Source organism: Struthio camelus, chromosome 2, assembly GCF_040807025.1.
Source record: "Struthio camelus isolate bStrCam1 chromosome 2, bStrCam1.hap1, whole genome shotgun sequence".
Lineage (NCBI taxonomy): Eukaryota > Metazoa > Chordata > Aves > Struthioniformes > Struthionidae > Struthio > Struthio camelus.
The window spans coordinates 70,925,399-70,947,184 of record NC_090943.1 but is presented as its reverse complement, the minus strand read 5'-3'; the positions used below and the strand labels follow the sequence as shown (position 1 = coordinate 70,947,184).

Here is a 21,786-nt window from a genome sequence, read left to right as displayed (position 1 = left end):
ATCATTGCCACTGAGTTTAATAGGGCTTACACAATATTGCAAGCATCTCTTAAGTAATACAATGACATTATTTGTGAGCCCATTCGTGCTTGAAAGCTTTTTTTACTAGGGGGGAAATCTTCCATTTTCCATGTGACTCATTCATAATGAACACTGATAAAACCTCTGTTTGCAAGGAAAGAGAATAAAACTGGAAGATATTTTTATACGGCATGCACAATATCACTTAGGCGCTTTGAGTAGCTGTTTAAAGATTCAGCACCGCGTTGCTTAGGGCGACCGAGTTTGCCGATCGCAGTCAGTCGACGGTTCACGGAGCAGGAATGTTTTTTAGCCTGGTTTTATATAAGCGCTTATACTGCACCTTTAAAGAAATGGGGTAGCTTTTGAGCTCAAGAAAAGTGCTGTTTAACTTGGCATTCATATATATATGAATATATATATATATATAAAACCACAGAGGAGAGATTTTTGCCCACAGCGGCACAGAAAAAGCGATACGGACTATTGGTCCACTTACATCGTTTGGAATAGTAAGTTCATGGGAACTGGTTGGAGTGGTGGCATCCAGTCCTATTTAGGGACAGAGGGAAAACGTTACACCAGCGCTTTGCAAAAAGGGGAAGACACGACAAATGATACTTCAAAGAAGGAAACATATGGAAAGAAAAGAGAGGAGCAAAGAAGAGTAGAGAAGTGCTAGCGAAACAGAAAGGAAAGCAAGAGAGGCAAAACTCAGCGGGTTGGACTAATTTTAAATGAGCCTTATTTTAAATTAACCTTTAACCCACCAAAATAACAAATGTCACATGAGGTTCCACAGGGTTATAAAAAAAAACTTCTAGAGAAATGAAGGGTTTCACCTAAAAATAGTCTTTGACATTTTTCCTAAAAGCATTAATTCAGAAATTAAGGGATGGCTGAAATTTGACCTGTCTACCAAGAGTTCTAAAGTACAGAAAATGATAGTGGAAATCAGATTGAAAATTAATAAAACAAACTATACAGATATGTGAAAAGAAAAATCAATACATTAAAATACAGATGAGGAAAAAACTAGGAGAATTTGGAAATTACATGTGGGATTAGTTCCTGAAGAAATTTTGGGAAGGGTAATTTTTAAAGGGAAAAGAACAGAATACTGTAAGCTGCATACATTTGTTTTTAAATTGGGTGGACAAAAGGAAAACGCTTAGGAGAAATGGATTTACTGCTCTAGCACATAGTAACATTACAGAAACGTACATCTCACAAATATAACCAGGAGAAGCTTAAGGAGTGGCATGTTAATGACAAGAATAAGGAAAATATAAAGCTAGGAAAGGCAATTTAGTATTACTTGTAGATATTTTATCAGATACACCATACAGAAACTAAAAAATACTTTGAATGTAGTTTCTCTTTTTTTTTTTCCACTATTACTGTGTAGAGGGCTGCCAAAAATATGCATTTCCCACCAGAAAAGATGGAAAAGAAATAATCTTACAAAAAAAGGAGGCTCGCCCACATTTTAATTAAGTTTACATTCAATTAAGAATGGTGTATGCTTATTTTACATCAAACATAAAACTGTAACTGATCAAGTTGCTCATAAAATTTGATGTATGTGATAAAATGTTATTTGCCATACAAAACATGTACCAGTATATCAGCTCTTTGTCATATAATTCTTAGCTGCCAAGCCCATGCGTACTGAAGTACAGCAAAATGATTTCTTGCAGGGTTATGTCACTTGAGCTCTCTTTTTTCAATAGAAAAGTCAGCTTTAGTTGAGATGCTTTAGCAAGTATGGACCAGCTCTTGCAGTCCTTAAGTGAACTAAATTTCTGCTGCATTACGCGAGATGATATCTCCTCGAGTAGGAAGAGCGAGATTTGTCCCAGCAGTGAAGATTGCACATCCTGTTAAGGCACTTGCAAGGAATTCCAGTTTCGGCATGTGGTAATTTTTTAAATCAGTATTTCCAGACTGCAAGAACATACAGGTCTGCTATGTTTGCTTCTTCATGAAACATGCTACCAAACTGGGAACTTTTGAGAAGACACAGGCCAAAGTCGTTCACCCAATACCAACTGGTACATCCTGTATAGTGCATAATAACTTGACAAGGACTGAACAAAAGAAACTCGGAGCTTTTAGCCAATGGCACAAATTAAGCGGTTTTGATTAAATGAACGGAACAAACAAAGCACGACATTTTAGTAATGACGAAAGGAACTGTAACAAGAGGCACGGGGTGGGGGACAAGAACAAAGATTAATGTGTGAAAACAAAAGGATCACTGGTCATTGCGCACATTTATTACTAAAATGATGTAATGACCATGGGAAACAAAGCTGTTAAGAAGAAGGACATCCCCAGGGGGTCACGGGTACGTACCAGGGAAACCAGGGGTGGTCTGCCCAAGGGGAGTAAAGGGGGGATGCTGCATAGCCAACTGGTGAAGCTTGGTCAACTGCAGGGCAGGATGGGAAATTAGAACTAACCAATCAAATGGAATTATTTCAGAGCAGAGAAACCATCTTACATGTTCTAAAACTGGATTAATTAAAATTATATTAAAAAAAAAGGTTTAATCATTCATTCTAATCTACTGTAGAGGAAAAGAAACTGGTTATACATGACATCTCTACTGTTATTACATGTAATGGCTATTGTTAATATTAACTAATTATCTGTAGAATTACATATTAAAAGAACTCAAATATATCACATGCAAAAAAAGACCAAGATAACTGGCATTTGTTCCTGGGCCATTGTACTTTCTCACAATTACTACACAAGATGATAAAGAGCTTCAGCCCAGCTCACGCTGGCCTGAACTATATGTTATTAAGGAAAGGCGTCCTTAGGCCACGGCTTTACTGTTAGCTGCAGAAAGTACATGTTGCCCAGAACAAATAAGAGGGAGAGAAAGAAAAAGGGGATAATTCACATGCGCTGGACTCACGTCTGGATGCGGGATGGCATACTGGCCCTGAATCGTAAACGCCTGCGAATAACAAGCACAAGGGAGACAGGGGTCAGGCAGGCCGGCCAACAGCAGTCCCCTTTCCATCAGGCTACAGAGAAGTCCTGCCGGTTCCCCAGCTAATGCCGCTGTTTTCTTCTTTTTGAACGCTGAGAGGGGCTTAATTGTCCTGTGCTGCTTGATATCGCTAGCCCGACACCGAGAGGCTCTGCATCCCTTCCCCGGCCAGTCCCACGGCAAGGGGAGCTGGGGAGGGACGGGACGGGGACCCCCCATCGTGGCAGGCTCTTACATTGCACAAAAAGCCAAACATCCACCCCAAATCCAGCTCTGTGCACCCTCAGAGGAGTGCTCGGGGTACGGTTCCTGGCGTCATTCGCTGGCAGCCCCACTGCCGGGCAGGACGCCGTGGCAGGCCTGGCATGAGCCTGTCCTGCCGGCTCTGCTCAACAGCCGACAGAGAAAAACTATAGAAAAAAAACTACATAAAATATAATTTTCCATCATATCCTGTAGGGCTTTTCTAAAAGGAACGGCACGTCAGAACAACTTTCAAGGGCTTGTGCTTAAGACAGGCAGGAAAGCAGAAGGACAAATTATAACGTATAAATATTTGTACTGGGAGAATTATAAACAGGCACAGAGCCGATTAGCTTAGTTTGCTAAACGCTTATTTGACAAAAGGCCTCTTAGAAAGTAATGAATCCTCCGCAAATGATAAAGACAATTCATTTAATGGACTTTGGATATTAAAACCTTTAACGATCCAACTGCTTAATGCACATTTCTGCAGCAGAATTTCCCTTCTGGAGAGGAAACATTTCATTTAGTTTTCAAATTAGTTATAAAACAAAGCCACAATCCAGCAAACATTATGTACATGAGTGGTTTTGAGGCAGAAGTACGCTCTTGAGCTCAACAGGATGCTCACGGGCGTACATACTTGCACTCGTTTACGGGGCATGGCCATTATAAACAGTCTAAAAATGAAAGGAAAAGGCTCCAATCCAGCAAAACTGCCATTAGTGGGTCTTAAGCAAGCACATATTTAAGCAGGCAAGCAAGTAAAGCATATGTTTAAGTGTGTTACCAAACGAGGACAAGCTTAAGCGAATGCTTTGCTGAGTGGGGGCTTTGTGCACGTGGCTGAGCACCGGAGCGGCCTCACAGATGCTACGTTTGGAAAAAGGCGCTAAATCTGTGAGCAAATAACAGGTCTGTAAAGCATTAATTTGGTCTTTAGGCCTCTGTGCTGGATCAGAGATGTCCAGTCTGATCCTGGTTTTACATCAAATCCAGCAGGAGTATCTTCTACCGAAGTGTGAACCAGCAAGAAACCCCTGCAAAAAAAAAAAAAATCACCAGCGACCCTAACAAGGCTTGTCCGCTTCCCTCATCACCTCTCTCCTGCACGCTTCCAGGTGTACATAGGAGGAAGCAAGCAAAACTGGGGAAATCCCTGCAATAATTCCGATGCAGAGCTCAGCCTAGTTTTTATTTGGTTGACAATGAAGACCATCAAGGCAGCGTGGGCAAGATGGGTCTTAAGATTTTTTTCTTTCCTAGTAGCAAAGATGCCCTTCACTTCGTACGCTCCCAGAAGGTCATCTGACTGCCTTGGGTTGAAAAAATCTGTCTTTGGCTGTGTCACTCCTTGGTGGAGGAACCATGCCCTTCCCGTGGCTCAGGCAGGCCAAGCACGAGCGTGGCAGAGGTGGCTCTCACGCCTGTGCCGCAGCGAGTCGCCGAGCGCGTGAGCCACGGCACTGCTTCCATCGAAGCCAAGGGCGACTCTCCTGCTGACGCACTGGCATCAGCAAGGGCAGGAGCGACGTGACTTCATTTCAAAACTTAAAGCCCTTATGAGACATAGAGCGAAACGGCACCCTGTGAGTAGCCATCCCAACAGCAACGCAGCACAGCGGGTAGAAATCTTCGGTTTGTTTCTGTCAGGCAGGAGCGCTGGGCATTTATTTTTTTTCCCCCCCTATGTTGGATTCTGGTGAGGGGCAGAGCAGGGCAGGGCAGGACAGCGTTCAGCCTCCTTTCAGTTTTGTCAAGCAATGCAACATCAAAGCAGCACAAGAGAATTAAAAGCCATGTTTCAAGCAGCGAAACCCCAGCTGTTTAAATAAAAAATAGAAGTTGGATTTTGCTAGCATCGCTTGATATACAAGCATGAAAAAAAAAGAAAACATTTCAACATAGCCACAGTATAATTGAGAATGGAAAAATAACTTCGGATACTACAGCAAAAAGGTTGGGTGGACTTAATGCTGTCGACAAAGTTTTATTTTCAATATTAATTCCCACACAGCGTGCAATATGTTTGGTACTCTTGACACCCGCTTGAGATGCTTTCCGTACTGACTCCCAAACCCACCTCAGCATTTTCTAAGCTCCTGAGAAGTCCCTGAGTAAGTGAGGGACTAGAGTCAAAGCGGCCAGAAAGCTTATGTCTCACGCTCTCTTTCTTATCTCAACGGGGTTGCATTAACAAAGTAGAGAACGCTTTTTTTGGACTGATAAAACTGAAGATGACAAGACTTTAGAGAACTATGAGACCTTTAAATAGGATGCTTTCAATTATTTATACAAACTGCTCAGAGCACCGTAGGGAACAGCTGCAGTATTTTTGAGTAATCATATACACAGAGACAGTCTTCGAAGACAGTGGTCATTACCACACTGGTAACACGGGCTGTTGTTTACATACTCACATACGTCTCCTAAAGAAAAGCACTGCATTATAAACTTAATATATATCTTGAGCTAATTTTTCCTGAACTTTCAGTCACAGACCAATTTTTGGCAAATTATTTTCAATTTCAATTCAACTTTGGTCAGTAAAGAAGTCGATTTCTTATTCGAAAGAAAACTAAGAGCAGAAGGCTCAGGTATCAGGAACTGATGGCTGCTATATCCAGATTATGAAAGTGCAGACACAATATATAGTTACAGGATAGAAGATCACTGAAACAGGATCTAAAATAATCAACAGAGAAAGCTCACTCCACAGGCTTGTCGGAAGCAATGGCTCTGATATATATTCGAGATGTGCAGGAGCTTTCAGTAAATTCAAGTCCCGTGTCTCAGCTGCGTGTCATGGGCCCCTTTCAGGACGATATCCAAAGGCAAGGAAGACTCGCCCAGCACGCGGGGTGTGCAGCAAGGCTTTAAAAGCCAGGGAGAATCCTGACTCATACAGTTTAAGAAGAAGGGGGAACAGACCTTCACCATTTAAAAAACAAACAGGAGAGCTCCAGTTGTTGTAAAGCAGGCTGCGCGCTGGGAAGGTCTGCAGTTGCCTTTATGTATTTGCTGCAACCTCAGAAGCCCCTTCCTGCTTGGTCCTCAGGGACTTTAAGCAACTGAAATAATAATGTGTGTATGTATTTTTAACAAAAAATGCATGATTTGGTCCTAATAAATATGAAAGCTACGAGAGAAGAAGCATGCCTTTCTTGAGCGGAGCCATCCTGCCCTTGGATCGCTGCTTGTGCTCTGCTGAAAGGTTGCCAGAACTACTTATACCGCTGGCGGAGCTGCAACTTAAGAGTGAAAAGGCAACTCCTACCATAACGGATTTGGACACCTCTCAAGTGACAGGAGAGCAAACTAGTTCTGGATTACAGAAGTTAACTCTAAATCTTGTTAACCTACCAGACACCACAGCGTTGTCTCGTTCTGCTGCTCACCGTACAAGGCTGACGAGAGCGACTGTACAGCGCTGAAAGAGAAGCAAGGAAACCACCCGCTCCTCCTGCCAGGTGACACACTTCTGACAACATGCACCAGGAAACAGCAAGGCTTTTTTCCTGCCTAACCACATCTACAAGAAAATCCCTGGGACAGCGCCCACGGTATTACTGAAATAATTTCTTCGCAGAATAATTTATTCAGTCTGTGTATTAAATGCTCCCCCCACATCGTTTTAATTTTAAGTTTGTAATGCAGTGTTCTCCTTTTCTGCAGACCACCAACACACAGAGCAGACGAAGCACATCAATACTGTACCAGGCAAAAAAAAAGAGGAAAAGTTGAACACTAACAGGCGCCGGCTGAGGTTGGGCCAAGACGGTGTGGTTTCCAGCTGAAGCCAAAATGGTGTCTGCTCTTACCTGGCCACCTGCAAAAATGATAGGTGCAGAGGCAGGTTTGGGACGGTAGGGGATGGTGGCACCTTTGGGTGGGGACTGCAGACAGAAACACAAAGCGATCAAAATGCAGAATGAGGCAGAGCTCATATTAAAAATCTCTCCTTACCGTGGTCACCTCCAAATACAAAGCACGCAGCTAACCCAGTCCCCGACCTACCCGTCCCTCCACCACAACCACGGCCGCTCGTCCTTGCTTTCGTGGGCACACGCCACAAGCCCTGCCAGCACGGCTGACAAAGGCAGTGCTGGAACTTACGGCTTCATTACCACAATGGTCTGATGAAGCTGTAGAGCACCATTAAGCGTTTCAAGGCATTTCGGGAAACGCAGGCACAATTTTGAAATTTATGGATCTTTCGGGAAGAACCTGGCTTATGTTCTCACTCTGTTAAATACCGAAGACAACCTGTTTCTTGAGCTTTCCTATACTGTTACACATCAAGATTTCTCACTTTGTATCAGCTCAATTCAGTCAGATGCTCAGTTTTAGGTTAATGGCCTGATCCCACCTTCCTTTTGACTCACTGGAGAGAATTCCCTCCAGTTTCAGTGGGAGCATAACTAGGAGCTTTACAACAAAGAGGAGGGGAATTTATTCCCTAGAGTCCAAGGCAGAGACTCAAAGAGAAAATACCTGGCTCAGGTTGACTCTCTCCTTATAAATAAAGAGCAAGCTCATGTCTGTAAAACAGGCTTCTGAATGGTGCCCTGATCTCAATGCATTAACTGCCATTTAAAAAGATAACAACAGTAACACTTCCATTAATTAATACCATAGAATTAGTAGCTCCATTTCAGCAGAAGTGTTCACTAAACACATACCGCCAATTAGAACACATTCATTTCCTAACTTCTTTAAGTGTTTGAAGAAACAAACTGTAGTGAAGCCAGGGCCTTCTTGAAGAGCGTTGCTTGCGATTTACCCAACTCTAAAATTAAGCACTTCTTATGTCAAAACTGGTTATGTTAGAAAAAAAAAGGCTCTGCAGAAAAATATCACTGTGCCTCTGACTTCGAGAAGCGGCTTCTCTCGTCTTCTTCAGCACATAACTATGTCTTCTGTAAATGCCACTTGTACATTAGACTACACACTCTATTCACAAAGCTGATGACTATTATGTTCTCTAACAGACTAAAATTATTTTCCAATATCTATCTTTCTCTTTTCTTGCCTTCTATAAAGAAATTATTTCCTCCTAGTAGTCCCACAAAAACTGAAGGAACAGTCGCTTTTTCCAGGAAAACACGGGGGAATCGATTAATTTTTAGATATTTATTTGCATAAGGCTGTATGTCATTTTGATGCAAGGGCTGTATGGCATTTGGAGGCGTTGCCACTAGTGGTACTGCGGCATCCGACATTCCGCCATTTCTCCCATCTTCCGAAGAAGGAGGAACAGCGGGGCTGTCAGACATCACAAGGAGACAGCTCTTTTGACTAGGCTCGGTTTAAAAAAACAACAGCAACAACAACAAAAAAGAAACACGGAAAATTTTCCAGCAGAAAACATGATAAAAATGGAGATGCTTCATGTGCTGTGCCAAAAAATATGGTTACTAGGTCAAAACATTTCATTTTGATCTGCTGAGATTTGTTTTCTTCAAACTGCTATTCAACTTTATCATTATGAGAAGTCTACTTGTATAAAACTATAGGCATTTTTAGCATAGCCTCCCCTCAGGATTAAAATGCCCAGATTTTTATATGAATTAATTTATATAATTGAATCTAAGAGATTTAAAAAAAAAAAAAAAGGAGTCAAAATGAAACACTCTGGCCTTATGCAATGTTGTGACCCTGAGGAAACAATGAGTCCTGACACAGTGTAAATGGCACTATTCAGAGTTATTTCTGTTTAAAAGAAAAGCTAGTTGTTTTTTGCCCTAATCTGCATCAAAAGAAAATACTTCTCTTGGAATGGGCCAGAATTCCATCCTGAACAAATCGGTTTTTTTAGTTTTTTAGGTTTTGGGGGGTCTTTTTGGACAATGTCCGGACAGCCCCTGTCTGTGGTTAACAGAGCCTGCTCGGAGGGGCACGAGATGCTCTAAAACACTGGGTCGGGCCCAGAGCACCAGAGCCCCCCCCAAAATCCTGGACACGGCAAGGACACGCAGCCCCCTTGGGGTACCCAGGGCATGGGAAGCATGGGGGAAAATGATGGTTTTGAACACCTCTCAGGTGAGAGCAGATGCTCTCGGCGATTGCTTACCTCGAGCATGACCACGCAGATTTGCTTCACGCACTGGATGATGGCATCGGGAGTGCCCGAGATCGTCACCGCCCGCTCCGTCGAATTTGGCAACATATCACCCGCCACTTGCACCTGGGCTCCTGTGGACTTCAGCAAAGACAAACCAGAGAGCAAATCACCGTCAGGGAGGTGACGGCGCTGGCTAAAAGCCAGGCGTGCACTGCTGCGAACCGATGAAATGAGGTGGAGCCACCTTAAACCTGGTCCTTTCTGTTAACTATGTGTGCGAACGCACACACAGATGCAGTAACTGGGCTCTGGCACAAGGCAGATTTGTCTGCTCCAGCCGATCTGCAAACGCTTCCACTGTGGGAAGGTTGGTTCCCAAGAGCTGTTTTTAAGCAGCAAACTGTCACCTGAGTTTCCGAAGCAAACTTGTAACCCCCTCTGACAACTGCCAACACTGATTAGGAAAGAAAAAGGTGGAAACCACTACTTTATAATAACTAATAAACATCGGGAAAAAAAAAATTGCTGATAATTGAAGAGGGTCTGCTCATCAAACGAGCTGCAATGGCAGACAACCGGTTCCCTAATCCACTGACGGCTGACTTCATTTCTCTGGCTGAAACCTGAGGTTGCTTCGTACTCTGGAATATCTCATGATGGTGCAGGAGCTCTTCTAAATTATAATTACTGCTGATTAAATATGTGCACATCATCAGCTTTTAGCTCATTAATGGACCTAAGGAGGTAATGAGCAGGTTTCCTTTTTTTTTTTAATTTGATCTTGGCACTAATGTATCTTAGTTAAAAATAAAAAAAACAGATAAACATGAAGCCAAATGATCTCTGGTATTATTTCACAAAAATCCTGAAAAATTTTCTCAATCAATGGATAAAAAACTTACATTTCATATTGAGTTAGCATTTTCATATATACAATACAATCTATTCCAGACTGTTAGGGCGATGCAGTATTTTGGGGGTTGTTTTTTCCGATTTTTTAGCAAATATTGATTTGGGGCCAGTCACCAAGGAGTTAATTTATTTTTCTGCTGGTCACATACAACACATCTTATTCTTCATTCCAGAGACTGATTAAATTACTGCTTACGTCTTGTGTTCGCTCTTGTTTAAGACCAGAATAGCAATTTCATCATAATTTCATCAATCATCTGTTGTGTTTTTCTTTTCTTTTCTTTTCAATAATCTTGTCTTGAGAATAGCATAGCAAGTGTGCATGTTGTTCCCAGGTAGCCATCTGAACACAAAAGAGCATCTCCCATGCAATCGGTGTGCAGAGCCTTGCGTGATGATGAACTCGGAGCACATCTAGAGATGGATGCTCTGGTTTTCAGTTTGATTGTATCTGCTGTTTAACATACCGCTCTGAGGATTGGCGTATCTAGCACAAAATACTCTGCCAAATACTACAGGCGCTTATGCATTGCTAATCTTGTTTATTCTTTGACTTTAACTGTTACGTCAGCAATGAAAAAACGGGTAACGTTTTGTCCATCGCCTTTACGCTTAAGAAAACATACAGTGCGAATTCAGGCCACACCAGCCTTTCTCAAAAGCCCCCTTTGGTCGAACCGTATCCTTGTACTTCCTTGTACTACAAGGGTAGCTAATGGCTTTGGAAATGGCTGGCTCTACTCACCAGCATAGCCGTTCAAGCCCTTTAGTGCCCCCAGGCCAGCAGATCCGATCCCTATGGAATTCATAGGCCAACCCTTGTCCCAAAAGCTCTCAGCCCATGTTTTGCCTGAGATTTCCAATATTTTAAAAAATCTGTAAAATCTGCAGCTAAGCGCTCACCAGAGCACAGTCCGCGCTCATACGCGGTACTGTTCAACACAGCTAAGAAATTAGCCTGATTCCTGCTTCGTGACAGCTCCACTGGACATCTGAGAGACCCAGGGGACCCAGGGAAGGTGCGTCTCGTGGCCGCAGTGCCGTCTCCGAGAGAGCGCTCCAGGAGCGGCTCTTTCTTCAGTAAAGACCAGGCTTTTGTTCCATCTAATATAAACTTCTCTGACAAAGGTTTTTTGCAGTTAAAGAGAGAAAGTGTTTCCTAGGACCCTAATGTTTGCCTAGAAATACTGTTTTCTTCCTCTCAGTGTCATCAGGTGGCTCCTTTCTTGCACATCCCAAAAGCAGGTTTGAAAATAAAGGGGATTGTAGCTCGCTGGTTCTTTGATGAAAAATAATAAAATAAAATAACAAAATTCCAAGACAAAAAAATCTAATTTGTAACTAGCTTTTACTTGCAGGCCACTTGCAGGTGGCAGGGCTCCCAATTATCTTTCTGTGAGTTTGCAAAAGACAACACATGTATGTTAGTATGCTCTCACTTCCCCGTACACAAGCGGAGGAAAGACCTCGCCCAGTAGAAACCAAATCCTGAAAGGTCAAACTAAGCCGTCAGAAGGACCTTAGTTGAAAAACTCCCGGAACAATCAAATTTGAATCCAAATAAAATAATTCGGAAGAATTTGAAAGTCAATAGGGAAAGGAACTTGACTGCCCTCTCTGATCCCCCCTCCTTCCACAGCTAGCATAAGCTAACAATTCATAGCAAAAACTGGACATATCATTTTGATCAAAGCCTTTCCCACTAATTTATGACACTTCATCAATTTTTCTTTCAGTAGAAAAATGTAAGTTGGCTTTTTTGTCACATTTGAAATGAAAATTTGAAGTTCAATGAAACATACTGTCTTTAATCGACATTTTGAAAAAAAAAAAAAAAAGGTAAGTTTCATTTTGGCAAAGCCTGTCAAAAGCTTTTGTTTTGACACTGCCAAATAAAAACTGATCAGAATGTGAGCTTGATATTCAACATTTTATCCTGTGTTGGGATGAATATAAATGCAGATGAAATACTACCACTTTCTAAAGAGCAAAAATCCTTTGTCTGAAATGTTCTGTTTAGATTTTCCCTACATTAATTAACTTAGCATGTGTCTAATTTTCTTGTTTGACTGATGAAGAACCCAGGAGCCTCAGCCTGGCATGTGCTATGTTGGTGGAAGCGTGTATATGAAAATTTAAATGGACGTAGTATGATCATTTTTGTATTTTGTGATTAGAAGAAAAAGGGGTTGCTAGCACGGTACACTGGATATCCTGAGACAAAGGCTGTATTAACAACAAAAAAAAAAACCCTAGGGCTTTTCCAGGACTGGAGTATATGAAATCAGGTCACCTGTCAGAGAGCAAGATTAAGGAGACAGAGGAAAGGAGTACGAAGATCAGTTAAAAAATGAAGAGGTAGCCCAAGCATTTGATGTACTAACCTTGCCACCCCAAAGCTACGCGGGCCTCTCTGGCTGCCAAGGCTCTAACGGATTAGGAGATGACTGTGACCCTCAAACCCGCGACCATCCGAGCGTTGCTGGGGGGTTTTAGGCCTAAAAAGAAACTTGGGAGAGCCACTGCTGCTGCCAAACTGCTGCTTTGCCAAACTGTGCATCGATTTCAAGGGGGGGGCCGTTTCATTTTCCTTTTCTGAACTGCATTCGAGCGCCAGCTGTGAGTTACCGGAGGAGTTTATCAGAACGCCGGAACAAAGACTAACGTATTACAAAGCTGGTTTTTGCTTTTGTTTTTGTTTTAATTTCATATACTGTCTGTAGCTTGAAGGAAGATACACGGGTACAGACGCGTTGGACATCTGCTTCCCCCACAGCAAGGCTTCTTCCAGGCCTTTCACTCAGCACACATTTGCAATAACGCGATTAGCAAACGGCAGTGGAAGAGGGCACGGGCTTTAAACGGCTGCACTGGGACACCGAGCAGCCCTCTCGAGACTTACCTCCCTGATTTCTTTGATTTTGGAGCCTCCTTTCCCTATGAGGGACCCGCACTGACTCGCCGGCACGACGAGCCGCAGCGTTACGGGCGGTTTGCTCGTCACCGTGCTGTTTGTCATGGAAGCGTTTATGTCCTGCAACAACAACGTCAGTAAGGAGCAGCTGAGGACCTGTCAGTCCTCTTAAGGACTTAACGTGAAGCAAACAAAACCGGATTATTTCGATAAACGTTTTGACCCTCCCCAGGTTTAACTTCCCTTTTGCAGCGGCTCTACAGGATCTGCACTTCTGCGTAATTTCTAAGCTCTTGGGCATCGCAGCTCTAGAGCAGGGCATCCACGGCCAGCCGACGGCGCTCGGCAGAACGGCGACTATGCCTAAAGCAGCCACGGAGGCCGCACACGCGTTTTTATAAGCCTTTTGATATACTGCCAGGGGCAAGATTTACAAATTGCGTTAAATATATTTTGTTTGCGCAAAATCTTCTAGGCAAGACCTACCAAAATCCTTCCAAAGCCTTCATGACAAAGGAAAAGACGGCGCTTATCTTCCCACCGAACAACGGGAGCGCTTAAGATTCAAAAAAGCCGAGGGGGCACAAACTGCCTAGCACCTCGCTAGCAACCACGAGAAGCTCACTGCCGTTTCCAACATCGACGCACGGAGCTGACAAGAGCGTCTCCTTCCACCCGCGGGGGGAACGGAGCAGCTCTTCAACAGTTCACGCAAATGCCACCCAAAAGATTAGGAAGGAAACGACAGAAAGCTTGCATTTACATATTCCGTCAGCTCATTTAAAATGCAGTGAGAATTACGGCAACCGGAACGAACGTGCTTCCCTACGTTTTCACCTAGCAAGAGCTGCTTGCTTCTACAAGGAAAGTGCCTCTGCGTGTGATCTGCCTCCCAACTGAAAAACATTCTGTTTTTCAGGTGGAAGATGCCACCTTGCTATATCACCTTTGTGCCAGGCAGCGGCACACTGTCCTGCAGAGCGGGTAAATAACCCTTTTCAAAGCAACATAGCGCAACCCCAGCAATCTCTCCCACATCTGTATCACAACTGGCGTGGCCTCAAAGCATGAATTGTGCTCAGTGCCTTCAAAGGCACTTCACATGCATTAGCTCATTGAAAGCCACAATTCTCTTTATTTTCTCCCCTTAATTTAAAGGGAGTGAGAACTGAACACGTAGGCTCAGCATCACACCCATAAAGGAGTCAGAGCAGGTGAACAACGCATCAAAGGAGAAACAAACAAAACAAAACTCCCCTCCAGAACTGCAGGCTCCCAAGTAGGGCTGGCCAGAAATTTTCTCACAGAAGATCTTCTCAAAGAGCCTGTCCCAGCCGTGAGGCTTTGCATCAGCCCTAGCTTCCGGCATCCCTGGCTCTGGGGCGGGAGAGATGCCCCAGAGTCACGGCACCTAAGGCCTGCCAAGGCAAGCAAAGCTGGCAGCTCCGAGATCTGCCGAACCACTTGGCCAATACGTTCCACAATTTTTCTTTACTGGTTTCTAAACGAAATGTTAAACCTGCCAATTTCCGCAGCAAGCGTAATGGGGCTGTGGGGTGGCTCCTCGGTGGGCACCTGATCGTCACAGCATTTACCTTAGCTGTAGCAGCAACTTAGTATTTCACCAAAAAGCATCACCCCAATTGCTTTTATCACCGTCCCCTTTCCCCATCTTCTACAGCTGAGTAAATTCTTTACAAATGCTGGCAAACGGGCATGCATTCCACCACATTTTTCCAGTTTAGCTGGAGAACGGCTGCCTACCTTGCTCTGCCTGCTCTAGACTTGTATTATATATTATGTAGACTTACCCCCAAAACCAGAGCTGCCCCACTCACCAGTCAACTGAGAGCTACATTTCTTGGGTCTCATCCCCTAGCCTGGAAACCACTGATCTTCTGCAATGTCTTCTGCAATTCCAATGACCCAGCTGGGTTAGGGCCCTTTTTTCACCTCTCTTTTTCTTCTGGAGTGAATACTTTAGTTGCTTCTGTGATTGCCTTCTTAGTCAGCACCTAAATTCATCATCACCAGGCTGCTAGAAAATCGACTTTTATCTAGAAAGGTTGCCAAAGTGGGGTGATATGAGGCTGCAAAAGAACAGCACAGCAAACACTCCTCCAGATCTCCCTATCTTTCACAGCTGGCTGCTTTTTGAGAATTCTGCTAAAACAAAAAGAGTGTCACAGGGCTCCCGTCTCTTTCTAGACCAGCTTAACCCCAGCTATATAGCTGTATGGTTGAAATTAGGAGGTCAAGGAATTAATGTCAAAAGTAAAAAAACTACTTACTAGAGCACATCACAGTTTAAAAACAGCCCTGCATCTTGCTATGACTGAAGAGGTACGCAGAATCTAGCGGTGACAGCTAGTGCAAAGGGCAGAAATGCTGTAATTCGTAAATTATTCCGACTGAGCGTGTTGATGGACTGAGGCTGTGGGCACTGAGAAAAAGATAACTGTGCAGACTACACTGACCCTAGCTGGTAACTAGCCCAGCCTGGGTTTGGTTGTACTGATAAGGAATGGGTTCACCTTTAGGGCAAGCTGCTACAAGAGCTGTTCTCCAATCATAAAAGGGTTGAAAAAGCGCTGGTGTGTAAAAGGGAATGACATATGTTAATCTTCCACAGGCATGGATGGGGACAGTCAGCTTTTCATGTGATGGTTTAAAAGCAGACTACACTAAGACTTGACTGACTACCTTCTAGAGTCTTTTGCCACCTGCTAGTTAGTGGAGCTGCACAGAGCACAAACTCTTGGGAAAGGGACGTGCTCTTTGGGGGCCTACCCAACCAATACAACAAATCCCTTCTCCTCCTATTTTCTGTTGCATAAAAGGATACTTACATGTATCTTAGCTCATACAGTTCATATTTTCAATGCAGGCAGGCCCAGCTGTATTTTAACAGGCTAACTGTTTAAAGTAACTCAGAGAGCAGCACTTGGGCCACCAATATAACCAGCTAACATAGATGCGGCGTTAAATCAAGTCCACTCTAGTTAGCTGGGTGCTAGCTGACCTGTTCATCTCACAGGACTTCACATACGCTTTAATAATATTCCTGTTTTTCTTGTCCCAAAAAAGGCCTTGCAGGAAACGGAAAGACCCAAACGAACGAGCATGTTCGGCACTTTCTCGTTTGCTAACTGAGCAGGACTTCTGGGGGCTCAGGGTGCAGGCACGTACGATCTCACAGGCCTTTGGAATCACACGTTTCTTGAATAGTTATGCTGTTACTAACAATCGTTTATGAGCCCATTTGTTCACGCTCAGTAGTGGCAGAAGGTCACTGGGTTTGCCCTACAGTTGCTGCAAGGGTCAAATTCCAGGTCTGACAATTTATGGTGCTATTTCGATTTCTTAGAATAAGTGAAAAGAGTATTTTATATGAAAAATTATGTTCTCTTCTAGGATTTTCTGTTTTTTTTAATGGCTGAAAAAAATCGCCAACCAAAAAATATGCCCGACAAGTAACTTTCAGTAGTCCGGTCATTTCTAATTTCTGAAACAGGACTTTATTTTGCCTCCAAAGTGTTATAGTTTCCCGATTTTATGAACACGAATGATTATAAGAAACTGAATTGATTATATGATACAGTTTACCACAGTTCTGAATATACCAGTAGCCAATTATATTAAAATGAAATACAGATACTTCAGAACATATAACCCGTGTACTAGATCCACAGCAAGTGCTAATATCCTTTTGCTAGGATTCCACATTAAGATTCCAGATTATCCCAAGAATCTAAGAGGGTAAATACGCATGAAATCCACTCAGAGGCCTGAAATTCAGATTTCTTTGCCTCTTGCTAGCTACAGCATATTCAAAGATAACCTGGTCCTGAGCAGGGGTGGAGGGAGGCAGGGGGTCCTGATTCTGTGCAGTACGCAATGTCTTTTTTGAGAAATGCAGCGTTATTTTTATTGGGTACCAGTTTTAATGGGAACTGGCAGGGATTATCTCTGTTAAAGATTCCCTCAGCATTTTCCAGGATAAGTGCCTAAAAAGAGCGTGTTCCTCCCAGAGATTAGTCAGTGCTTTATGCACTTCTTTAAATACAGGAACTGTGCTGACAGTTTAGGGCACAGTCTGGACAGAGCAGCCACATACATCAAAACAGAAGAGGAAAAGTAAGCAGAATTTAATTGCCCATACAAAACTTGGGCAAAAATTCCTCAATTCCTATGAAAGGGCCCACTACTCTGCCCTGAACAGCAAACAAACCTTCAAACAAAAATGATTTTGTCGACAACAGATCTCCTTCTTTCTCTCATAACAAATATTTGCTCTTTCATAGTTTTTTTTTAGGTAAGAGTAACATAGTTGACCTACTCTCTTTGGGTCTCCGTGGACTGGAGGGTATGGTGCCATACAGGGAACTGTCTCTTGTGCTAGAGAAAACGGCGTGGTACAAGGCGGGTAAGGAGACAAAGTTGAGGAGGAGGAGATGGCAGCAGCTGCTTTTAAAATTGGCCTGGAGAGAATGACTTGTGCCATTCCGCAAGATTCAAGCTCGAGACCAATATTATTTCACTAATAGCTGGTTAGGAAAAAAAAAATTAGTGTGCTTATAAAAAGCACTGTGCCACAAAACGGGGGTACTTCATCAGTATGTTGAAAGATTGGAATATCTTATAGCAAAGTCTGAATACCCATGAATGATTGGAAAAAGATAAATGGGACGAACATTTGCAGTATTAAAAAAAAAAAAAAACAACATTTATCTGAGGGCTACTAAGAAAGCCTGCCAAGACCTAAGAGGTTCTCATTGAAAACACCTGTGCAAGAGCCAGTGATTCCCACTGACCCCAGAACGGTCGCGCGCAAAACACTCCACCACTCTCAGGTGAGGTGTTCCCCACAGCAGCAGAGATACGTTAGCGTGATAGCCAAGATAAGGAACTGTTAGTACTATTAAACAAGCCCTCACGGAACTTCATTTGCAACCTGTCCACAATTAACACATACATTTCACATAAACTCAGAGTGGGAAAAAGTAGGAAGAGATGATTGGAGTGACAAGACGGGTGGCAAATGCATCTTATGAAGACTGGGCTTGGCTCATGTGGTCTGGCAAAGGCAAGGGTGTGAGGGCATAAAACTGTTTCCTAAAAATAGGTCTGCGACAGAAATCTTCAAGGATGGAAAGAACTACTTAAACTAATGGCCAGTGCTGCCACAGGAACAAACTGAGCTGTATAAACTGCTCATGAATAAATTTAGGTGAGGAGTGAAAAGAAGATGCTTAATTATTGGAGAAGTGAGGCTATGGATCCAATAACAGGAACTAGAAAAAAATCTAACTAGTTTTTGATGATATTTTGAAGGAGATTGCATGACATGCTCCTTACGCTAGAAAACGACTGCATTTGATGACACACAGGCTCTCTTCTAGATTTACTACTCTCAATGACAATAACCATCATGGGTAAATTAAAGGCACATGGTAACATTTCCCATCAATGCCAGAAGCTCCTAACGCTATGGGGATGCATGGAGACTAACCTCACTGACTGAGAGAAAAAAGCAGTGCTCTTAAGAAAGGGATTCAAATCTTTGTAATTTAGTCATCAAGGTGGAGAGAGACAGACCCTTTCTCCTGCTGTGGGTGACTCAATCTGCCTATCTGCAAGCGCTTCCTTTAGGAGGAAGCGAGTTCTCCTCTGCCTCTCCATGGAGTACAGAAGAGATGCCTAGGCTGGATGTCTGGCCTTCAAAAGTACGGAGAGTTAAATCCTCTCCTAAAAGACCAGAGCGTTCATGTGGCCTGCTGCCTTTTCTTTGGGGTTTTCCACTGCGGTAGTGACCATGTCCAATCACAGGTAGTCCTTGAAACTTGAGGAAGTCCCAGCACTTCAGGTACATGCCCAGAAGGGTAACTCTACAGTAAATTGAGCACTCTCTTGTCTTACTTACTCTTAGTGCCTTTATTTTAATTAATTTTAAAAGCCAACATTTAAATACGGTAATTGGCAATTATACATTTTATTTTAAAATAAAAATGTTCTAGTTGAATGCATTATGTATTCATTTTGATATACATACAATTTACATCAATATCAAATGGAATCATAAAAAAATAGAGTTAAAAGTTATGCAATTATTCTTTTCAAATCAAATCCACAACGGGACTAGAAATTTTCCAAGTCATTTTTCCTACCATTAGCGCACATTACTAGAAGCAATTGCTTTTCCCTGAAGCCTCCAAAAAGCAAAAGGAAATGATCAAACAGCTTGTAAATTGACCCATTATTTTTCTTCAGTGTTACTGCCAAAAGCATTTATAAAAATACAACCACTTTCATTGCTATTAAATAGAACATTAAACAAATCATATTTAACATTAAAGCAAACATGGGAAAATTCAAACAGTGTTTGCATTTCAACGTGAAGAGAGGAAAAAAATGTATTTTATTTGCTTACCTCTTCAAATTTTAGTGCAATCATAGAAAAAGCTTTAAAAATTGCATCTGTTGGGCCTGTTATTGTCACAATTCTTTCTGGACAGGAGCCTTCTGAAATATTGATTCGAGCACCACTCTGTCAAAAAGAACAAATATTTTTCAAATGTATACTCTCAGGGGAGCAAAGTAAGGGGGATTAGGGATATAGTTTGGGAAGGAATATCTTGAGGCATCTAATTTATTCCCTGCAATTGCAGCCCCAACATTATACAATTTCAGCATAAACTGATCACTTGCCAAAAAATCACCTCGCTGTGGGAAGCCAGACTCTCTAGGTAAATACTTACATAGCTTTCATCCCAGTATGCAAATTGCACCTCTGTAATTCAGAGTCACAAATAATTACATGAGTAAGTCTTTCCCTTCCTTCTTGCAGGACTAACCTTAGATAGGACTGAAACCACAGAATTTCAGACAAGATTGTTTTCTCCAGGGAGCACCACCTTCTTGGAAGAAAGATTCGCTTCACTCTGGTTTGGACCTAAGCTCAGTCCTTGATCTTTCTAGCTGGGCATTGCTTTACAGCGTGAAGGAGGTTCCTCACAGGTGAGTGTTATGTGAAGAGTTAGTCAATGAATATGCACTGAACCACCCCCATGTCACCATGGCAGAGTAGAGAAGGTCCTTACAGCAGATGTAAATATATTTAAGAGGATCTTAGTGCAGATGAGAATCAAATCCAGTCCAGGCGAGATCAAGCCTACACTCTCTCTCTGGTTTTGGGCACGGAAAGGTGTTAATAACAAGTCACTAGAGCTTCAGCTGCTCCACAGACCCTGACCTGCTTGAGGATTTCGGCCTGTAGCAAACGTAAGATAATCTGAGTTAGTCTGGCCCTCTGCCTTCTCCTCTGCATGTTAGGTTACCACAAATGCACTTGTGTGTGTCTGAGCCTTTATTCATGTGTATGCTGCTGCTGAACGGCAGGATGTCATATTTCCCCATATGACAGCGACCAAGAAGAAAAAAACCCTATTAATAGAAAAATCTTGCTGTCACAAACTCAGCTGGCAGATCTACTTGATGCTTCTAAACAAGAAAGGGCAACAGACACCTTTTCTGACAGGTGAACCTAAGTGGGAATTGCTCCAATCAACCATCGGCATTCAATCAGGAAGGAGATGTGCTGGACGGGAGTTTTGCCAGCCAGCACTGCTTGTGGGAGCCCGGCCTCGGCTACTCCACCACTGCCTTCATGCAAAGCAAGGCTCCTGCTCTGCAATCACAGTCGCGGGAGGTTATCTGAAAGATTACTCTACAGTGGATTGTCTGCAGCCAAAAATCAGGTGCTACTCCACCGATAGACTTCTGGTCAAGGCAGAGCTATTGCACTGAAAAGGTTATGTTTTAAAATAAAATGTGGTGGTCTCCAATACTTTTGTGCAAGAAGTTAACAACAGCAGGGCACAAAATGGCACAACATGCCTTTTTTTGTATTTTCCCTTAGACACAAAGCTGCCTCTGACACGCTCCTGACTGACACAGCAGGCCAAAGTTGTGTTTTCTTTCAGAAAAGTCAACATAAAGTTGCGTGTGCATGCGTTTTTAAAGAAGAAGTTAAAAAAGAAATGCTAAGGCAGTCATTTAAAAGGAGGACTACAGTGTCTGATGGATTATCATCACATGCAGATATCATCTGTGTTCTGTGTTGACAGTGAAGATGCATATAATTTCTTTAAATAAATAACATTAAATAAGTAACATTTGACATTTATCCTGAAAAAAAACAACAACCAGGAACTATAACTCTTATGTAAGATGTTTTGACTCTCAGAAGTCAGGAGCACTTGGAATTTATGCCCAAAGATATCGTAAGTAAGTGATCATAAGTAACAATTAAACTACTAATCAACTGACAGGTCACCTAGCCTGTGGAAAATTAACTTTTTTTTTTTAAAGGCTAAACAAATATACAAATATTTTAAAGCACAGAATGAAATCACTGTCTCCAAAAATGGCACTCTGAACCCATTCAGCCTGAAAAGGAGCTCCCAGTTGTGTACATTTAAAAATGTACCACAATGATTTTCTTTACTACAAGTATTTTGAGATTTTGCTGCCCGAGACCTTCTACCAGTATATGAAACAACAAAGCAGCTAACAAAGCTGCAGAGACCTTAGCAGCAAACTGATTCTTCTCAAGGAATCCTCTAC

At 42.6% G+C, this 21,786-nt stretch overlaps 1 protein-coding gene across 34 annotated transcripts in view; it reads right to left on the bottom strand.

Annotated features, from left to right (window-relative positions):
• Positions 1-21,786, bottom strand: part of LOC104145267 (poly(rC)-binding protein 3) — a 514,282-nt gene that overhangs the window by 29,186 nt on the left and 463,310 nt on the right. For 32 of the 34 annotated variants that reach the window (XM_068936219.1, XM_068936226.1, XM_068936220.1 and 29 more), the window contains 7 exons: positions 19,592-19,708; positions 13,150-13,281; positions 9,345-9,473; positions 7,024-7,167; positions 2,951-2,992; positions 2,380-2,455; positions 521-573 (listed from right to left, as the gene is read on the bottom strand). In XM_068936219.1, coding sequence (XP_068792320.1) covers positions 521-573; positions 2,380-2,455; positions 2,951-2,992; positions 7,024-7,167; positions 9,345-9,473; positions 13,150-13,281; positions 19,592-19,708 — 693 coding nt within the window. The remainder of the gene's footprint in view (positions 1-520; positions 574-2,379; positions 2,456-2,950; positions 2,993-7,023; positions 7,168-9,344; positions 9,474-13,149; positions 13,282-19,591; positions 19,709-21,786) is intronic. The other 2 variants (XM_068936251.1, XM_068936238.1) reach the window with 1 other exon arrangement.